This window comes from Heloderma suspectum, chromosome 2, assembly GCF_057233095.1.
Source record: "Heloderma suspectum isolate Gila_16-S chromosome 2, 16-S_ref, whole genome shotgun sequence".
Taxonomy (NCBI): Eukaryota; Metazoa; Chordata; class Lepidosauria; order Squamata; family Helodermatidae; genus Heloderma; species Heloderma suspectum.
Genome location: NC_139459.1, coordinates 172,182,559 through 172,200,343, shown reverse-complemented (window position 1 = coordinate 172,200,343; position 17,785 = coordinate 172,182,559). Strand labels below are relative to the sequence as shown.

At 46.9% G+C, this 17,785-nt stretch overlaps 1 protein-coding gene across 2 annotated transcripts; it reads left to right on the top strand.

Annotated features, from left to right (window-relative positions):
* Positions 1 to 224: 224 nt before the first annotated feature.
* Positions 225 to 17,628, top strand: DNASE1L1 (deoxyribonuclease 1 like 1). 2 transcript variants are annotated; one of them, XR_014788022.1, is made up of 10 exons: positions 225 to 304; positions 3,101 to 3,288; positions 5,174 to 5,262; positions 6,695 to 6,784; positions 8,561 to 8,673; positions 9,895 to 10,007; positions 12,001 to 12,158; positions 12,415 to 12,511; positions 14,364 to 14,813; positions 16,650 to 17,628. XR_014788022.1 is itself a non-coding variant. In XM_084836065.1 (9 exons), the coding sequence occupies exons 2-9, from the start codon at positions 3,142 to 3,144 to the stop codon at positions 14,496 to 14,498; spliced, it is 942 nt and encodes a 313-aa protein (XP_084692191.1). In that variant the 5' UTR covers positions 225 to 304; positions 3,101 to 3,141; the 3' UTR covers positions 14,499 to 17,447. The 2 variants fall into 2 exon arrangements, 1 of the variants encoding a protein (XP_084692191.1); XM_084836065.1 differs by having other exon boundaries at positions 14,364 to 17,447.
* The last annotated feature ends 157 nt before the right edge of the window (positions 17,629 to 17,785 follow it).

The window sequence follows — 17,785 nt, the reverse complement described above, 5'->3', positions numbered from 1 at the left end:
GAAGCCAAAGGCAGGCTGGCTACTGTGGTTCTTCAGTGCTGACCTAAGTGCTCTTTGCACATGCTCATAGGCCCCCGACATTGGCTCCCCTCCCGGGCCACCCTGGCTGAGGCGGAGCCCCGTTGCGCTCTGTCTGCGTGAGGCGGCCACTTCCCCGACCTCGACTGCAAGCTCCAGGGGCGGGCCGGCTCCGCAGGCGGGGACTCCCCTCTCTCGCTTGGCATGTCGGATTGGATCCTTCGAGCCCGCCCTGTCTGCTGCGGCGGATGGAGGAGCAGCAAGACATGGACTTGGTGCTTCACGGGTGAGTGCTGGGAAAGGAGGGGAAGGAGGCGATCGCGGGGCGCATGGCTCAGAATCGCCAGAAGTTGTCTGGAAGGAAAAAAACACACAGCCCGGAGCAGCAGCCGCCCTTTCTGTTTTCCGTGTCTCTGTCATGGCCCGTGGAGGCTGACGGCTCCGATGTCAGCGGGGCTGTGAATCCGCCCTGGGTTTCAGTCAGAACCAGCCCGAACTCTAAAGGAGCCATCCAAGGTGCTGAACCCATTTTGGGGCTAGGGTTCAGCGCCTTGGATAGCTCCTTTGGAGTTCGGGCAGGTTCTGACTGAAACCCAGAAGGGGAGCACAGCCCCACTGACATCGGAGCTGCCAGCCTCCACTGGTCACCGCAGACGAGGATCACTAAGACGCGATCCTGGTCTTAGGGTCCACCTATGAGTGTTCCTGGTCTTGATCCGACGGTAGCTGGACCCTCAGTGGAGTCTCGCAGGCCCAAGTGCTTTTCCCACCCACCCACCTAGCAAGTTAAATAACAGTCCTAACAGTACCCTCCCTTGTTGTTGTTGTTCAGTCGTTCAGTCGTGTCCGACTCTTCGTGACCCCATGGACCGTAGCACGCCAGGCCTTCCTGTCCTGCGCTCTCTCCCGGAGCGTGCTCAAGTCCATATTCATTGCATCGGTGATGCTGTCTAGCCATCTCATCCTCTGCCGTCCCCTTCTCCTTTTGCCTTCAGTCTTTCCCAGCATCAGGGTCTTTTCCAGGGAGTTTTCTCTTTGCATTAGGTGGCCAAAATATTGGAGCTTCAGCTTCAGTATCTGTCCTTCCAGCGAGCACTCAGGGTTGATTTCCTTTAGGAAGGACTGATTTGACCTTCTTGCAGTCCAGGGGACTCATAAGAGTCTTGCTTCCTTCCAAATAAAGAGCTGCTGCCTGCAAATGGATCGCAAGCCCCATTTCCCAATCTACACGGCTAGAATCGGTGCGTGGGTCTCAACCGGGGTTACTTCTGAGTGAACATGATTAGGATTGGGCTGTAAAAGGGACTTTAACTGGCTGGAAAGTTGGTCTATCAATAGACGTTGAGAAGTATCCTACCCCCACACTTCCTACGTGCAGATCTGCTGCCACCGTAGTTCGCCACCCCTTCTTACCGAAGCACAGCGCCTTCAACACCTGTTCCTAATGGCTGCCAATTGAAATTGGAGGAAAACATGTTGTGATTTTGTTGTCTGTGTTGCTCATCATTATAAGTAGACGATTTCTGTTTACTGGATCATGCAGTCATGGCATGCTTATTCTGCAAAGACGTACTTCAGTTTTGCTCCATTTACAAGACAATCCTATGAATGTCTACTCAGAAATAAGCCCCATTGAGTTCAGTGGGTCTCACACCCAGGTAAGTAAGTATAGGATTGCAGCCTCAAATTAATGGGTGGCTTACACCCGAGAAGGATTGTCCCTCCAGTTTTCCCCAACCCGACACTGTTGAGATGTGTTGGATTACAACTCCCATAATTCCCAGCCATGCTGGTTGGGGAAGGTGGTAGGTGTAGTCCGACATGTCTGGAGGGCACTCCTTTTGGAATGCTGAATGATTAAAGTCCTATAAAACATTTTTAAACATGGCTTGGTCATATTTGTTCACTGGAAGTGGAAGAGGAAGCATTTGTCTTTTCAATGGGGGGCCCTGAGTGAAAGTCTCCAGCCCTTTCTGTTGGCAGGAGATGGAGAAAGGAGGCTGAAGTCTGCTTGAGACTGCAGCCTTAAGCACTGCTGGATGACTCCCATGGGCTTCAAGGTCCTTTTAGGTCCTATGGGTGAAGCCTGGAAACAAAACCCAAGTTTCTAGACATTATGATTGCAGCAGAAAAATATGGTTGTGCCAGCAGTTTTTGATAACATTCACAGTTACGCTAGGCCCAGCATCTCTGAGAGGGCACATTCTCCCTGCAAGCCTCCCCCAAACCTTCAGCTTGGTAGGAGGGGCAGAAACCCTCCAGGTTTGAGAGGATCCAAGGCAAAGTACCCTCTGGTGGGAGCCCTTCTGTGTCTGGCTGTGGGCTGTGATGGGCTTATCTGGCTGCAGTAGCACTAAGCAGTACTGGGCAGCTATTATTTTTCTTTGCCTTCAGGAAAACAAGCAACTGTTTGCCTCCATAGTTTGGTGATGCGGCAGAACAGCAGCAAAAAAAGGGCCCACCCATGCCATATAGAATAAAACTGGTCTGGAAGTTGAATTTTACTTCAGCGCTGGTGACAGAACAGCTTCCTCCACCACACCTGAGGACAGCAAGCTAACTTAGGAGACTGAAGGGAAATGGAAGGCCCTGCCATCCTGTCTCCAGCACCTGCTGCCTGAGGCAGCTGCCTCACTCTGCCTAGTATTAGGGCCGGCCCTGGAAATTGCTCTTCCTTCTGAGAGGAAAGCTGCTGTCAGTGCCAATGACCTGGCTCAAACCAAGCTTTGCCTAGGACCTAGTTGGCACAGGAAGAATTAAGTGTCATGCTTTCTGCTGCAGCCTTCTGCTCTTTAGTTTGTGCTGGTCTTTATTTAGTAGTAGCACTCCTCTCTATATTTAGCCTAGTCTGCACTACAGCCAAATAAAAGCAAAAACCTGAGTGTGAGTCACTGTAGTTTACTTGCGTATGTGTTTTTAAGGTGGGGCATTGGCACTGACCTCTGATTGGCACTGCTACTGAGTCCAGAGGTCTCATGACTGGCCACCGTTGCATGCCGTTCACAAACCTCTTCTCCCTGCCACAGCTGGCTCCTTGATCCGTCTGCTTCCCCACCTTTTTCTCATTCATTGTTCCACACAGAATCTATCTGCAGTAGAAGGAACCAGGCTGGATTCCTCAGGATGGAACCTTTGTGGCTCTGGTTGCCCATCTTGCTGCTCTTGCTGCTGTGCCCAGCAGGAGCCCCCTTGCGGATCTGTGCCTTCAACACCCAGCGCTTTGCCCAAGGAAAGGCAGACAAAGCCAATGTCATGGACACACTTGTCAAGGTGGGGTGTCAAGATGCAGCCCAGGCAGGCGCAGCAGCAGTGAATGGAAGGGCGTGACCCTGCTTTCTCAGTATCATCCGAATGTGTGAAGCTTTTGCTGGTGGAATCCCTCCTCATTGTATACAGGGATTCTTATTTCAAGTGAACAATATGTATAAACAAACTTTGACTGGTGTGGAAGGAATAAGCAAGCCTGGTTAAGAGAAGAAGCTATCAAATGCAGGAGTGGAAGGATGAAGTTCAGTGTGTGCGTGCATGCACGTTTGAATGCTACTGTAATATTTTCCTAGGACCAGGGCTTTGTGTGTTCTGTGAAATGTGCTGGGTACAGAATTCAGCATTCAGAGGACTGCTGTGTTTTTAAAGCAAGTTTCTAGTCCTTATGAATGCAGCAGTAAGCTTGAAAGTATGTGGGCAAATAACTGGGGAGTAGCAAACAAACTATGAAAAATATTCAAATACATGGAAATGGTTAAATTTGCACATAATTTAATTTATGGGGTTGAAAACTTAGTTTTTTATATATAGTTCTCTACAGTACATACTCAGCCCTACATAGAATACTGAAGTACCTCAGGGCTGGCTGACAACTGTGCCTATTTAGACTGTAGAGGCAGTGGGGGTTGTATATTTGAATACTCCCCCCCCCATGAAAAATTATCCTTAGTCATATGAAAATAGCATATTATGGAGGAAGCTAGGATTGGAACTATTGTCCTTGGCCTACTGTTCTCAGTGAGGTGGTCAACCTGTGTATGGGCTGTACCACTGGGGGTGGGGGCTCACATGATGCAGTGCACCTTCATACAAAAAAATCCCACCACATAGAAAAACTAAATATCAGGGCAAGGGATAAACTAATCCACCACATAGAAAAAGTAAATGTCAGGGCAAGGGATTTTAGCCCACCCTTCTTCCTGATATCTAGTTTTCTATGCTCAATATATTTTTTTTACATGTAGGAGCATTCAGTCAGACGTGGTATAGCCAAGGCACAGGTTTACCATGTGTGAGAACTAGGCTCATGACAACTCATTTTCTCTGTGCAGGGAGAACTTTTTTTAAAGTAGGGGGTGGAGATTCAGTCATGTAGTTCAGGCTCCACCTGAAGTATAAAGAAAGGCCAGGAACAGTTCTGCCATATCATCTACTGTTTGTGGAGACTAGGCCTGTAGGACAAATTCTAGAACAGGAGCTTTGTTAGGCCTAAACATGTTACGGCACCAGACCTGTGTCTTAGAGATGGGTCACAGTCAACAGCTGCCTAGCAGCTGGATTGGAAGGCAATTTTAAGTGAAGAAGTGGTAGGTGGCAAGGAGCGCTGAACTCTTTCGCTATTCAAAATTTTACTTCCCGATCACACTCCCCACTTTTCAACTACTTGGCACAACCTCCTTTCTAAAAACCCGTAGGAGTGTGAATTTCCCTGTGGGGCTTCTTGTTGTGGCGGCAGCCACTGTAATTTTGAATATTTGAGCCACCGCGGGGATGCGCTGTAGCTTGTCATTACATGTGAACCCGGCGAGAGTGGGTTGTTGAGGTGGTTGACAAGCCACCCAGAACCCATGGGCTGTTTTAGGGTTGCGGGTGGCTTGTCAACCACCCTAGCAACCCACCCTTGCTGGATTTGCCCGTAGCAATAAGTTACAGCACCCTTCCCCCTGCCCCATATATTCAAAATGGCCATTGCTGGCACCATGACAAGAAGCCCCATGGGGAAATTAATTCATGCTGGCTCCTTGTTACGTGTGAACTGGGCCATTATGTATCTCTACAAGCTTTATCAGTAGTGGTAGCAAAAAGGACATGCCGAGGTAAATCCAAAGAGAAAAAGAAATTTTGTTGTTCAGTCGTTCCCCTCCACCCCTTCTTGCACACCCCACAGATCCTGTCTCGTTGCGATATTTCTGTCCTACAAGAGGTGATGGACACTAAAGGAAAGGCAGTTCCTGCCTTGGTCGATGCCCTGAATCGGTGAGTGTAATATGGGACAAACACAATCATACATAGATGACAGAAAAATGGAGTAAGGGACGACTGGATTTTTGGAAAGAGTATGTATCGGGAAAGGGAGCTGACCAAGAGAGAGGTTGGACAGTGTGCATGAGGGGAGCAGGGCTGGCCGCAGATGTTTTGTTGTCTGAGGTGGAAAACCCCAAAAGGCAACCCTTTTATTCTGTTATTGATGTATTTTTTATTGTGTTTTAATGCATTTGTCTTATCCTTTTAATCATGGTTGGTTATGATTGTAAGCTGCCTTTGGTGCCATTTTTCTTGATAGAAAGTTTGGGGACAAATAAAATAAACCTCTCCTTTCTAAATCACTTTGGGCACAAGTCACCCAGATATTATCTTGCTTAAACCTCACTGAAAGGAATAAAAGCTGTTTTATGGGACTTGCACAGGAGAATCTCCCAGTGGGCTATGCCCATGATTGATTAGTTTTGTGTGTTATATCCAATGTTCATCCAACTGAAGTCCCATTCATTTCAATGGGTTGTATCCAATGTTAGTCCTACTTAGAGTAGACCCATTGAAATGAATGCAGCTTACATTAGACTCACATTGGATACACCACAATGGGTCTACTTTAAGTAGGACTAACAATGGATAATGCCCTGTGTGTTGCCACTCTGCTTCTTGTAACGCACCACAAACCTGTTGTTGCACTTTGTCTCACGGTATGACTATGTTGGGGTGGGGAATGGGTATAAAGGTGTGTGTGTGGTGGTGAAATGATGTGGGAAGACACATTAATTGTGGTGTGAGTAAGACACAAAGTTGCCATGGGCCTTCTCCCCAGCCATGAGGTCTGAGCACCTACTGGATGAGGAGAGGCAGGTGTTCAGTTCCAAGGGCTGACAAGTACCTTTGGTGGAGCTAACATAGGCAACTTACGCAGGCGAGTGGTCTCCCACAGTGACAAGTTGCCCATACTGAGGGAGCACGACAGACCTGGGCATTTTATAGCCGACAGCAGCCCACAGGGTTGGCTCTCTGGTATCACCTGACACCCAAAGCCAGGAGGATTCCAGACTGTAGTGATAAGCATTCTGGCTTCAACTGCTGAAGTCCATTAATCTGACCAGCGTCCCTGGAAGCAAGAAACCAGTGCCAGGCCCACAGGACTCTGAGTTTAAGCCACAGTTACTGGCTTACAGCTACTTTCCCCAACTTGGTGCCCTCCAGATGTGTTAAGACTACAACTCCAAGCATGCCCCAGCCAGCTATGCTGGCTAGGGCATAGTGGGAGTTGTAGTCCAGCACATCTGGAGGATACCACGCTGTGGAAGGCTAAGTTACAGGGAGTCTTCTATGCTAATCTATGCCCTTTCTGCATTCATATATACTTTGGTTTGCAAATAAGTGACCTTAAATTCATCTGAATAATCTGTCCTCCTGTAAGGTTTGATGGTGGCTCTGGCACCTATAGCTACCACTCCAGCTCCCTACTGGGCCGGGGCAACTATCAGGAACGCTATGTATTTATATATAGGTGAGTGCCTCTACCTTGTCCACACATTTAGTTATTAAAGGAATGTATTATTTATTTATTATTACTACTGGCACTTGTGCAGTGCTTATTTATGTGTTTTTTATTTCATTAAAATATCTTTATCCTGCCCCTCAGCAAAAAAAGTCTCCTGGAGTGGCTTACATGCAGTCAGTAAAACAACACAGTCCCTGCCTGTAGGTTTACAGTCTAAAATGAAACAACACACAAGGAAAAAGGGATGGGAAAGGAAGAGGAAAAACTAAAATACTTTTTCAGCAGGGCTGGTGGAATAGCCCCCTTTCCCCTCCCATCACCCTCTATACAGCCTGTTGGAAATATAATGATGATGTAGTGCTTTTTAGTGTTCAGAGCACTTTGATACATTATCTCAGATATTTTTGAAAATATCATAAGGTAGATCGGTGTTATTATCCCATATTGTAGATGTACGATTGGGCGCTGAAAGAACAGAATTTTGCCCATAAAGTATGTTACACTTTAAAAGAATTTTTAACCCCCTTTTCATCACCTTAAGCAGGGACTTTGCTTAAGGTCATGAGTTTGTGGCTGAAATTTGGAAGGCCTCCCATAGACTATGTTTGTAGCCACTGCATTGGGGTGGCTGGAAGGTCGATTGGGATCTACTAGATCTCTGGGTGATTTGCAGTAGATCAGCAAGGGTTTCCGATTCCTAACAAAATGACTTTCTCCACCTAAATTGGGCTGCTGAAATGAAGAAAGCTTGGAGGGGCACCCTGTTCTTTAATTCAAAAAGCTTGTCTTTTGCACATGGCTCTGGTTGGAGGTCACAAATTTGGAGGTCACCAGGTTGGGAAAGGCTGTTTCAGTCAGCCACAGTGTGAATTAATTGCACACTGACCCCTTAAGTACAGTCCTGCCTCCTGCCTCCCTTTGGCTCTTACTTTGGACTAGGACGAGAGGGGAACCTGTGGCCCTCTAGACTCCAGCTCCCATCAGCCCCAGCCAGAATGACTGGTCAGGGATGATGGGAGTTGGAGGCCAACAACATCTGGAGAGCCACTTGTTCCCCTCACTGGACTAGGACAGGGATGGGCAGCTTGTAGGGCAAAACATCTGGAGGGTCACATCTCCCAACATCCCTCACCATTAGCTATGCTGGCTAGGACTGATGGGAGTTTTAAGCCAAAATGTCTGGAGGGCCACAGCCTGTCCATGCCTGGACTAGGAGAATCCCTGCTGCAGGCTTGTGTGAGGAGCCCTGCCAGGGAGCTGCATTATATCACCCTGTTACGTTACCAGCACCTCTGTGGAGCTGGAAGTCTGTAGCCAAGGTTCGCCACCAGACAACACAACTATCACAGTGAAACAGCGGCATTCCCTCTTTCTTCCTCAAGGAAGACAGGCGATTTCTCCCCTTCTTCTCCTTTCACATGTCACAACTTGCTCCTTCTTCCTCTTTTTGCACCATCTTCCTCTTTTGGCCTCTTTAAAACGCACAGTAGATCAACTGTAGTCTCGTGCCCTCACTCCCCAGAAAGACCCACATGACTCTACGGACAATGAGCCAGCACTTTTCAGCTAATTTATGCCTCCACACAATTTGACTGACGCTTCAAAATGGAGTGGGTTCCCCCGGCCCCCATCTTGCATGAACCACTCATAAAAGCAAATTTGACAGCACACTAATAAAAGAATGCCCCCCCCACACACACACACCTGGTAGCCTGGTTGGACAACACCTCCTCCCTGCAGCCAGATCCTCCATTGTGTATCTGTGCCTTTCCTTTCCCACAGGGGACAGAGGATTCGGATGCTGGCTTCTTATACCTACGAGGACACCCATCCAGACCGACCCGATGTCTTTGCACGGGAGCCCTTCATCACCCGCTTCAGCCTGCCAATCAAAGGTGAGTGCCCAGGACACTGCAGGAGTTCTATTTCTAGCGGTGGGAGGGAAGAGCCTGAACCTCCAGAGGAGAAAACTGCAAGCCTGATTGCGCCTTGGCAGTATTGCAGCGAAGCCAGGGCTTGCAGGGATGCAGCGCTGGCACCTTTTGATCAGCAGGGACGCTGACATCACCTGCTACCTCCTCAGACTTCCCTGTTCCCTCTGAGCTTAGCTGCAACCCTTACACAGTAGCTGGGAAGTAATGAATTTTCTCAGCAAGAATATATTGTTCTCTGTTGTAATGCAAAGTATTTTGGGGTGGCTTGGTCTTGAATGGGCAATTAAGACCAACAGCTCAGCCTTCCCTAACCTGCTGCCCTCCAGATGCTTTGGGAAACAACTCCCAGAATTTCTGACCATTGGCCATGTTGGCTGAGGCTGATGGGAACTGAAGTCCACAATTTCTGGAGAGCACCACTGGGGAAGGCTGCAATAGCTTTATAAAAGATCTGCTCCTGGTGCAGATGAAAACCGCTAGAACTGGTTTGTTGATATGGATCAGCACAGCTGGCTGAATGTTTGGACTTTCCTTGGGGGTGTGGCTATGGGGGCTGTCATGATGAGCACCTGCATTTCAAAATTCCCCACTGCTACTCAGGGAATAGAATCACACCACCATGATGCTCTACATCAAATCCGGGCACATTTGGAAATCTGAGAAACTGTAGTGGGCACCACCACAGAATGGCTGCCATGGGTCTGGCCTCATCATAAAAGACAAGTAATACATCCAAGAAACTGAGCACAAGGCAGAGATTGGGTTTGAACTCCAAATACCATACCACATATTTGACCCCACACAGCACAACAAAACATGCATGGGATTGCACCCTTAGGCACTAAGGCCCAGTTGAAAGCTAAGAGGAAATTGTGGTTTCTTGTTACATGAATGAACCACCGTGAGCCTCAGGCTTACATACTTCTCTCTCTTCCTTTTTTGCACACCAGAGGAGAAGATTGGAAGCATCTGCTTTTTAAATAAACCATAGTTCCCAGATATACCCAAAGTCAAGGAACTGTGGTTTGTTTAAACTATGCTTAGTGAGAACAAGCCAGGATTGAAATGTGGTTTCAAAACTTGACTTGATCTCAAACCATAGAGGTTGAGTTGAGTCTGGATTCCAAGGTGACTCGGTTCTTCTTTTCCTTGTGGTTCTTCTCTCCTTTTCCACTTCCCAAGAACTTCCGGAGCTGGTGTTGATCCCACAGCACACGATGCCCACAAAGGCAGAGACAGAAATTGATGCTCTCTACGATGTTTTCCTGAACATACAGGCACGCTGGGGCACAGAGGTATGGGGCAGGGAGTTGCAAGGGATGCGGAGCTGACATTGCAGATAAATTATAGGGGTTTTGCTGTCTCACGGTGCATCTGAACATTTCTTTTGCTGTTTCACTGCTGGAACCACTACAGATTATGCCCCAGCCATTGTAACATTTGCAGTGTTGTTGACCATTGGTAGTACTGCTGAAAGCTGGCTTCTCTGGCCTGGTGCCCTCTGGATGTTTTGGACTACAACTCCCAGCATTCCTACTCATTGGCCATGCTGGCTGGGGCCCCAGGATGTTTGGCGTGGGGTGGGGAGATTGCTCATGGCTGTGAGCAGACAATGTACAGGTCCTCACTAGGATAGAAGTGTCTCTGTATGTTCCAAGGCACTCTGCAGGTATCTTTTGCCCCCTTCCTCTACCCAGCTTTTCCCAAGCTGGTGCCCTCCAGATTATTTGGTTTTCAATGTCCATTAGCCCCAGCCAGCACGGTCAGGAATGCTGGGAGACGTAGTCCAGAACACCGGGTGGCCACCAAGTTGAGGAAGACTGACTCTCCCTGCCCCCTTTTCCCACCCTCCTCTTTTACCAGCTGAGCAGGACTCCTCCTTTGTTCCTTAGCACCTAAGGGAGGAAGGCAAGTGAAAGTACCAGTGCAGGGATGGACTGGGTGTGCAGGTGCCTGCCTTGAGGCATTTGAGAGCTGCTGTAATATAGCAGCTAGCACTGCAATCCTGTACACACCTACTCAGAAATAAGTCCCATTGGGTTCAGTGGTGATTTCTCCTGGCTAAATAGGTCACAGGACTGCAGCTTGTGCTGTGAACCAGGGAGTTCTAATTAGATAATAAACATATATTTTAAATCTTTCTTCCATACCTGGTGGTTTGGGGAACTTTAGAAAGATTATATTACTATTAGTATTTGACTGATTTATTTTTAAATGTATACCCTGCCTTGCTTTACAAGAACATTCACTGATTATTAGAAAATGACAACTACACACACACACACACACACACAGAGAGAGAGAGAGAGAGAGAAGCAAGCACTCCACTACCAGCAGCAACAAGGATTATTAAATTGCTATCAGTCACCACCAAAATCTTCCTGAAAAAGCCACTTCACCACATGGTGGCCAGGCAGGCTTCCCTGGGAAATGGGGGCATATTTCACAATGGTGTCACAACCAAAAATGCCCTGTTTCTCGTGTCTTCTATTGGAAGACAAAGGGGTGTGGGGAGAGACAAAGCAGGATCTCTGACATTGATTCTAGTATATGGGAAGGTGCATATATGAGAAGCTGGTCCTTAAGGGAACAAGTTCCCAGGCCGCTAAGGGTTTTAAACGTAAGAATCAGAGCTTTCAATTGGGATAAAAAAGAAATAAGTAACCCATGAAGATGCAATGGTACCCGAGATATATATGATATTCAATCAGCCCTAGTTAATATTCTGCCTGCAGCATTTCAGTCCAACTTAAGTTTCTGGGCATTTCAAAGCCAGCCCTGCATAAAGCACATTACAGTAGTCCAATCTGGAGGTTACTAAGCTGTGAATGGCTGTGGCTAGATCTTAATAATAATAACGATTACATTTCCAGTTCAAATCCTGCCTGTGCAACAAAGTCACTAGGTGGCTTTAGGCAAGCCACTGCCTCTCAACTTCAGTCACCCCATCTGCAATATATGGTGATAATACTGACCCACAGTATCTTGTGGCTCTTGTAAGGATAAGAAGATATTAATTTATTTATAGCATTTATATACCACTGAGTATAATAAAATATAAAGTATGCGAAGTACTTTGAATACTCAAAAAGCAGCTTATACATGCTAAGTTGCTGCTGCCATTACTTAAACGCATAGCCACCAACTTTGGGGTGAGGAGCTGGCAACTTTATATACAGCTGACAAGGCTTTTCTACACTTTGTGTGATAACTCACTGATCCTGTTACTCAGTTAAACAATCAAGGAGATCTATTGTTTCCCACCCCCCACGCACACACCCTCTACAGGACATGATTTTCTTGGGCGATTTCAATGCTGACTGTGGCTACGTGGCAAAGAAACGTTGGAAAGAAATCCGCCTACGCGGGGATCCTGATTTTCACTGGCTCATTGGGGACAAAGCTGACACCACCGTTCGAGAGAACACCCGCTGTGCCTATGACAGGTGGGGTCAGAGGCACAACCAGGAGAGGACTTTCAGGCAGATGCCCAGGACCCTACTCACCAAAATGAACAGGAGGGTTTCCAAATGCAGCAGGGCTGCCTTACCACTTAAAGACGGGACCCTATAAGTCCATTAAATTTAGTATCTAAAATTACCTAAATCCAGGACCCCCCCTCCCCCCAGCTTGGTTCAGGTGAAACGTTGCATGGTCCACTCTGCTTTAACCCATGTCTCATTCTCCCTCACCTCTAAACAGGATTGTGGTACACGGCCAACGCTGCTTGGCTGCGGTCGTGCCTGGATCAGCTCAACCATTTGACTTCCCCAAGGAATTTGGACTCTCGGAAGAAGAGGTGCAAGGCAATTCTTTGTGGGATGTAGAAATCACATGTTTATAATGACCTGGTTCACACATGACAACCAACCATGGGTTATTTTATTTAACCCATAGATAGTTAGGGGCTGAACAGGGGTCAGCAGGCTGCCTCCCAACTGCTCACCACTTCTGCTTTGTTTCTGGTTTACAAAACAACCCAGGAACACCCTGTTCTTGGGTTGTCCTCTGTGACATGTGAACCCTGAACTCTGGGTTGTTGAGGGAGAAACAACCCAGAGTTTTAACCCAACAATGTGCAAAATACCTTTATTTGAAGAAGGACTAAGAATACCAAATTATTTAAAAAAAGAACTTATGTCATGCTTTTGTTTATAAAATAAACTCAAAGTGGCTTACAAAAAAAAGAAAATACATAAAACACAGTAAAAAAAACAACAATGCAAATTACTAAAACCAATTTCATGCAATGAAATGAAGAGGAAAGAAAATAATGCACTTTAGCATAAAAACAGGAAGACTGAATTTTCACTCACACTAAAAGCTTGGCAAAATTTTTAAAAAGTCTGAGCAGTTTGCCTGAAGCTTACGAGACAGGGAACCAACCAAACCTCTCTAGGGAGGGAGTTTCAGAGCTTGGGAGCTGCAATAGTAAAGACCCTGTCTCATGTTCATGTTTCTGAAAGGGTTGAGATGAATAGCAGGGCCTCCAATGGTGAATGCAGTGGGCAGGTAGGACTGTATGGGAGGAAGTGCTTCTTCAACTATCCTGGCCCCAAATTATTTAGGGCTCTGTAGGTTAAAAGCTAGCAGTTTGAACTGCACCTGGAAACAAACTAGAAGCCAAAGAAGAATTATTAATCAAGATGTATTAGATCAATTCAGCCCCAAAAGAGAGATACTGTCAGGTGCTATGGGGCTCCAACTAGGAGGCTTATAGGCCAGACACAGGCTGCCTATATCCTGAACCACAGACTGGAGGGAGGAACTATGGACAGTTCAAGCCATTATGCTAACTCACAGGCTAGAATCCTCCTTGTGCTGAGGATCAGTTGATCCTAGAGAATCAAGCCCTTGCCACATCCTGCTATAAGCATCAAGATATGCTGAGTGACTCCCTCTGTTTGGACAACTTCATGCTCAGAGCAGTTATGCTAACCTGCCATCTCTCCCATATATGCTGCCTCTCCAAGCTGGGGGATGCCTTACAAATACTTGATACCTATAAAGTATTGGGCTCCCTGTTTATTGAATGGTGGTAAGTCCCAATTACAGGGACAATTTCCTCTGGAGGAGAAACATTGGAAACTTGCAGAGTCTTTGTAATATTTGCTTTATTTGCAAATAAGCAAGCAGAACATAAGTAGACAGAGGCAAGCAGCAGGCACACCTACAAGGCAGCACATCTGCTATTCCTGCATCAGATCTCCAGAGAGAGACAGACAGACAGCACACCAAGGCGCTGCCCCTTCAGCCAATTCACAGCCTTCTCTCTCTGTCTGTTGAGAGCCCCATCTCTTAAGTAGGATATGTCTGCATAAGGATAACATGAATCTTGGTAGATCAGACTCTGCAGTTTTCTTGAGGAGTGCCCCTGGGGTAGCCAGATGCAAAAGAGGACAGGGACTCCTGCCTCCTTAATAGTTGTGTAGCAGAGGGGATTAAAGTAGGTATGGCTTGCATGCCAAAAGGATGCCTTAAGTCCCCCTCTTTTACATCTGGACACCTCGAGTGCCCCTAGTAGTGCAGCTGCCTTGCACTGAAATCTGCTGTTGGGAGGCAGCCTTCTTCTTGTATTGAGGGCAGGGAACAGAAACCCTACTGATGATTTCCCAGCTCCTCATTCTCTCTTTCTCTCTCCACTGTTCCAGGCTTTGGAGATCAGTGACCATTATCCTGTAGAGGTGGAGCTGATCTCAGCCAGCTGGGGACGCCATCCTGTCAGTCCAGCGGGCCTCGTGTTGCTGGCCATAGCTCTGCTGTCTAGCTCAGGGCATGGCCTCTGAAGCTTTTCTGATCCTGGCCGTGCTGGTCTTCCAGCATTCGAGGTGCAGAGGAGACATTTGACTGGAGAACATCCTAGTCTAAAAGATGTTGTGAGATGTTTCCAGGTGTCAAGACCTGCTGGATCTGTGTGTGGCTCCCCTGTGGGGTAAACGATGGAACTGCAGCTAGCAGTTTCTCAGCGAAGAGCCCCCAGGCCCTGGACTGACCCCACGAACTGAGATTGGCCATTGGATCCTCCTGGCCAGGAAGGAGTAGAAGGCGGCTTCCTGTTCCAGTTGCGCCATGCTCAAGCATCAAAGTCTTTCTGAGCTCTGGTTCGTCCCTGTATTTTTGTTTACTCTTTGGCCCTTGTTGATGCCTGACTTGCTCCTCAATCCTGCTCGGTGTCAGTTCTAGGATTTGGAAGGCCCTTGGGCAAGACACCCTCAGGGAGCTCCCTCCCTCAGAGACTCTACCTACCATTGTCAGCACCTGCTATTGCCCCCCCCCCACCCTCTTTCATCATTGCTGCCACTTGTTTGCTTGACAGGCAGTCAGCCAGTGAGCAAGTAGGCAGCAGCATCTCCTGCTCCTCCTCAACACCTCTGTTGGTGGGCCACAGCAAGTGGCAGGTGAACAACCAGGTTGCCGTGGTGAAGACGAGGAGCAAGTCTGGCAGGGCCTTGTCAGTGGGCCCCCTGCTGGAGTGTGCGCCCTCAGCAAGTGCCTGACCATGCCAACCCTTGACACTGGCTCTGATCCTGCCCCCTGATAACCCTGTGGTTTTGGCGTCTTCTTTGGACCTGACTACTGGCTGACCCCTTGGCCCCAGGGCTGGCTCTACCTTTAGACAGACTGAGGTGACCACCTCAGGCAGCAAATGCCAGGGAGGCAGCAGTGCTGCCTGCAAACAGAGGCAGCCAATGAACTCAGATTGACAGGGACCCCCCCCCCCATTACACCTCCCTCCCTTGCCAACAAAGAGCTCCCCGGCACGTGGGAATGAGTGCCTCCCCTGTGTGTGGGAGATGTGGCTCCCCACTGCTCAAATCTGAATGGCCACTCAGAACCCCCCGCTTGCTACTCTAACATTGCATTTTAACCAATGGTGTGAAGAAGAGCTCTAATGAATGCTCCCCACTATCAAAATATCTCTCCGTGTTAAAAGCTAGCATGTTAGGCAGATTTTTAAGGACAGGGAGCATTCAAGATGCAACCCCCTGCCAGAATTCTGAAGCTATAGTTCTGTGGTAAGTGTTTGAGTTTCTTTTCTGACTGTGTAGATCAGCCTTCCCCACCCTGGTGCCCTCCAGATGTTTTGGACTACAGTGCCCAGCATTCCTCATCACTGACTGTGCTGGCTGAGGCTAATGGGAACGGAAATCCCAAACATAGAGGAAGGCTGGTATAGATCTTCTTTAGAACTGGGCATCCCCATCCCTAAAGCATCCCTCAAAGGTGCTTTCCAACTTAAACCAAAAAGTACGTCCACAGCCTCTCTAATCCTCCCACTGCTGAAGTAGTTAGGAAGAACTATTTATAAACTTAAACCTACTTCTACCTCTCTATAGTTTAAATCTATTCATTGCCTCTTGTGCCTTCTTCCGTCCTCAATGGACAGAGTGGATTAACCATATTTCCGTACTCATGGATCATGCTCTATAAGGTTCATTTTTTAAGAAATTAAACAATTGATCATGTGTCATTTTTTCCTGAAGGAAAGAGCAGTCTGGGTCAAAGAGGACCTTGCAAAAGGCATAAAAATAATTCTGAGAGTGGGAAGTAGCATTCAAACGTCTTGTTTTTCTTAGCTCAGGGAACATCTAAGGATGTTGGAGAAATCCATAACAGATTCAAATGGGTTCAGATTCCTATGAATCCAACCTGCAGATTCCACAGAAGACCAGCTTTTTCCAAGTCACACAGAATCTGTGGAACTGCATACCAGTTTTTCACTTTGGCAGGGGTGGGGGGATTTGCGCTAATGTGAATCAGCACATTGGCACAAGAGCACATTAGCACAAGAAAACTAAATACTGGTTAAAAAACTCTGTAAATGAGCAAGCAATGAATGAAAGGTGCCTGACAATCCATGAAATATAGATGGAATGAATGGATGGATTTAACAAAATACAGACAGAATGGTTTTAACATAATCCGTACATCCCCAGGAACATCCCCCTGGACAACAACACGGTCAAGATATGTGTGTGATGTTTCACCCTCTTATACTGCACAAATCAGCGTGGACTTGTTTTATCCAGTATATGGAGTTGCACAGTATAAGCAATAGCCCTAGCTATTGCTATCTGAAATACCTTTGAAATTTACAAGATCAAATATCCTATTTAAAAGGCAATGCAATAAATCAGTACAGGTGATGTATAACTTTTATATTGCTTTACCCTTCAACTGAAGTTCATTTCCCTATCTAGCTAGGAAGAGACCTACAAAGAGGGAGGAGTATGGATTGTGTACGTTATCAGAATTTCCATGTTTTATGAGAACTCTAAAGTCAGTGATTAATATGGAGAAAATAGCTTTTCTGGAACCCTTAACATGTTTTTCCTAGTACTCCTTACCTATCTGTTCTCTGCTGCATATAAAAGCTTTGGACATTATTCTGCCAAAGTTAAGCATTTTTGAAGAGCACTGATTTCAATGGGGAACACTTGGTCCTTGATACAGTGATGCAGCACTGTTTGAACTGCCCTTAACAAGGTTCCTGATTTGTAATAAAGAGCACAGAGTCTTCTGCAAAATGTCTTGCTTTGTCATCTCTCCCATTCACTGTCACTCCCTATTATTTGTGGGTTAGCTCTTAGTGGCATGGTTAAGTGTGTTTGTGTATGTGTTGTTGTTTTTTTTTTACTGATTGTATTTCCCCCCACCTGTTACCACCAATCTTCCTTGGGATGCTTAGAATTTGTAAATAACGCCATCAACAGAGAGCACAAAATGCAAAGCTTACACCTTGCTTGAATGTTTCTATCTAAGTTCCTCAAAAGGACCCTGTATGACGAGAGAATTTAAACAGACACGCAACCAGTCCGACCTCAACTGTGCCATGCACTGGCACTTCAATGATCCCAACAGAAAAACTGGAAATGATCCATAAAAGAAATTAATAAAGGAGAACTGTCTTGTGTGGTTTAGATTTTCAGAAAATCTTTGACCAAGGGGTGCTCCTAGAAAACCCCTGAGGCTCCATGTTCAAGAAATTAGTGCATTGTGAAGGATGATTTATGACTTTCTGGAAGGGCAGGGGAATCAAGTGGAGAGTGAGGAGGAGAAAGTGGGGATCTAC

Excerpts from the sequence above, each read along its gene's own strand:
- DNASE1L1 (XM_084836065.1), top strand. The coding sequence starts at position 3,142 with ATGGAACCTTTGTGGCTCTGGTTGCCCATCTTGCTGCTCTTGCTGCTG. Across the intron at positions 6,785-8,560 it reads CGCTATGTATTTATATATAG|GGGACAGAGGATTCGGATGC; the intron begins GTGAGTGCCTCT and ends CCTTTCCCACAG. Across the intron at positions 8,674-9,894 it reads CTTCAGCCTGCCAATCAAAG|AACTTCCGGAGCTGGTGTTG; the intron begins GTGAGTGCCCAG and ends CCACTTCCCAAG.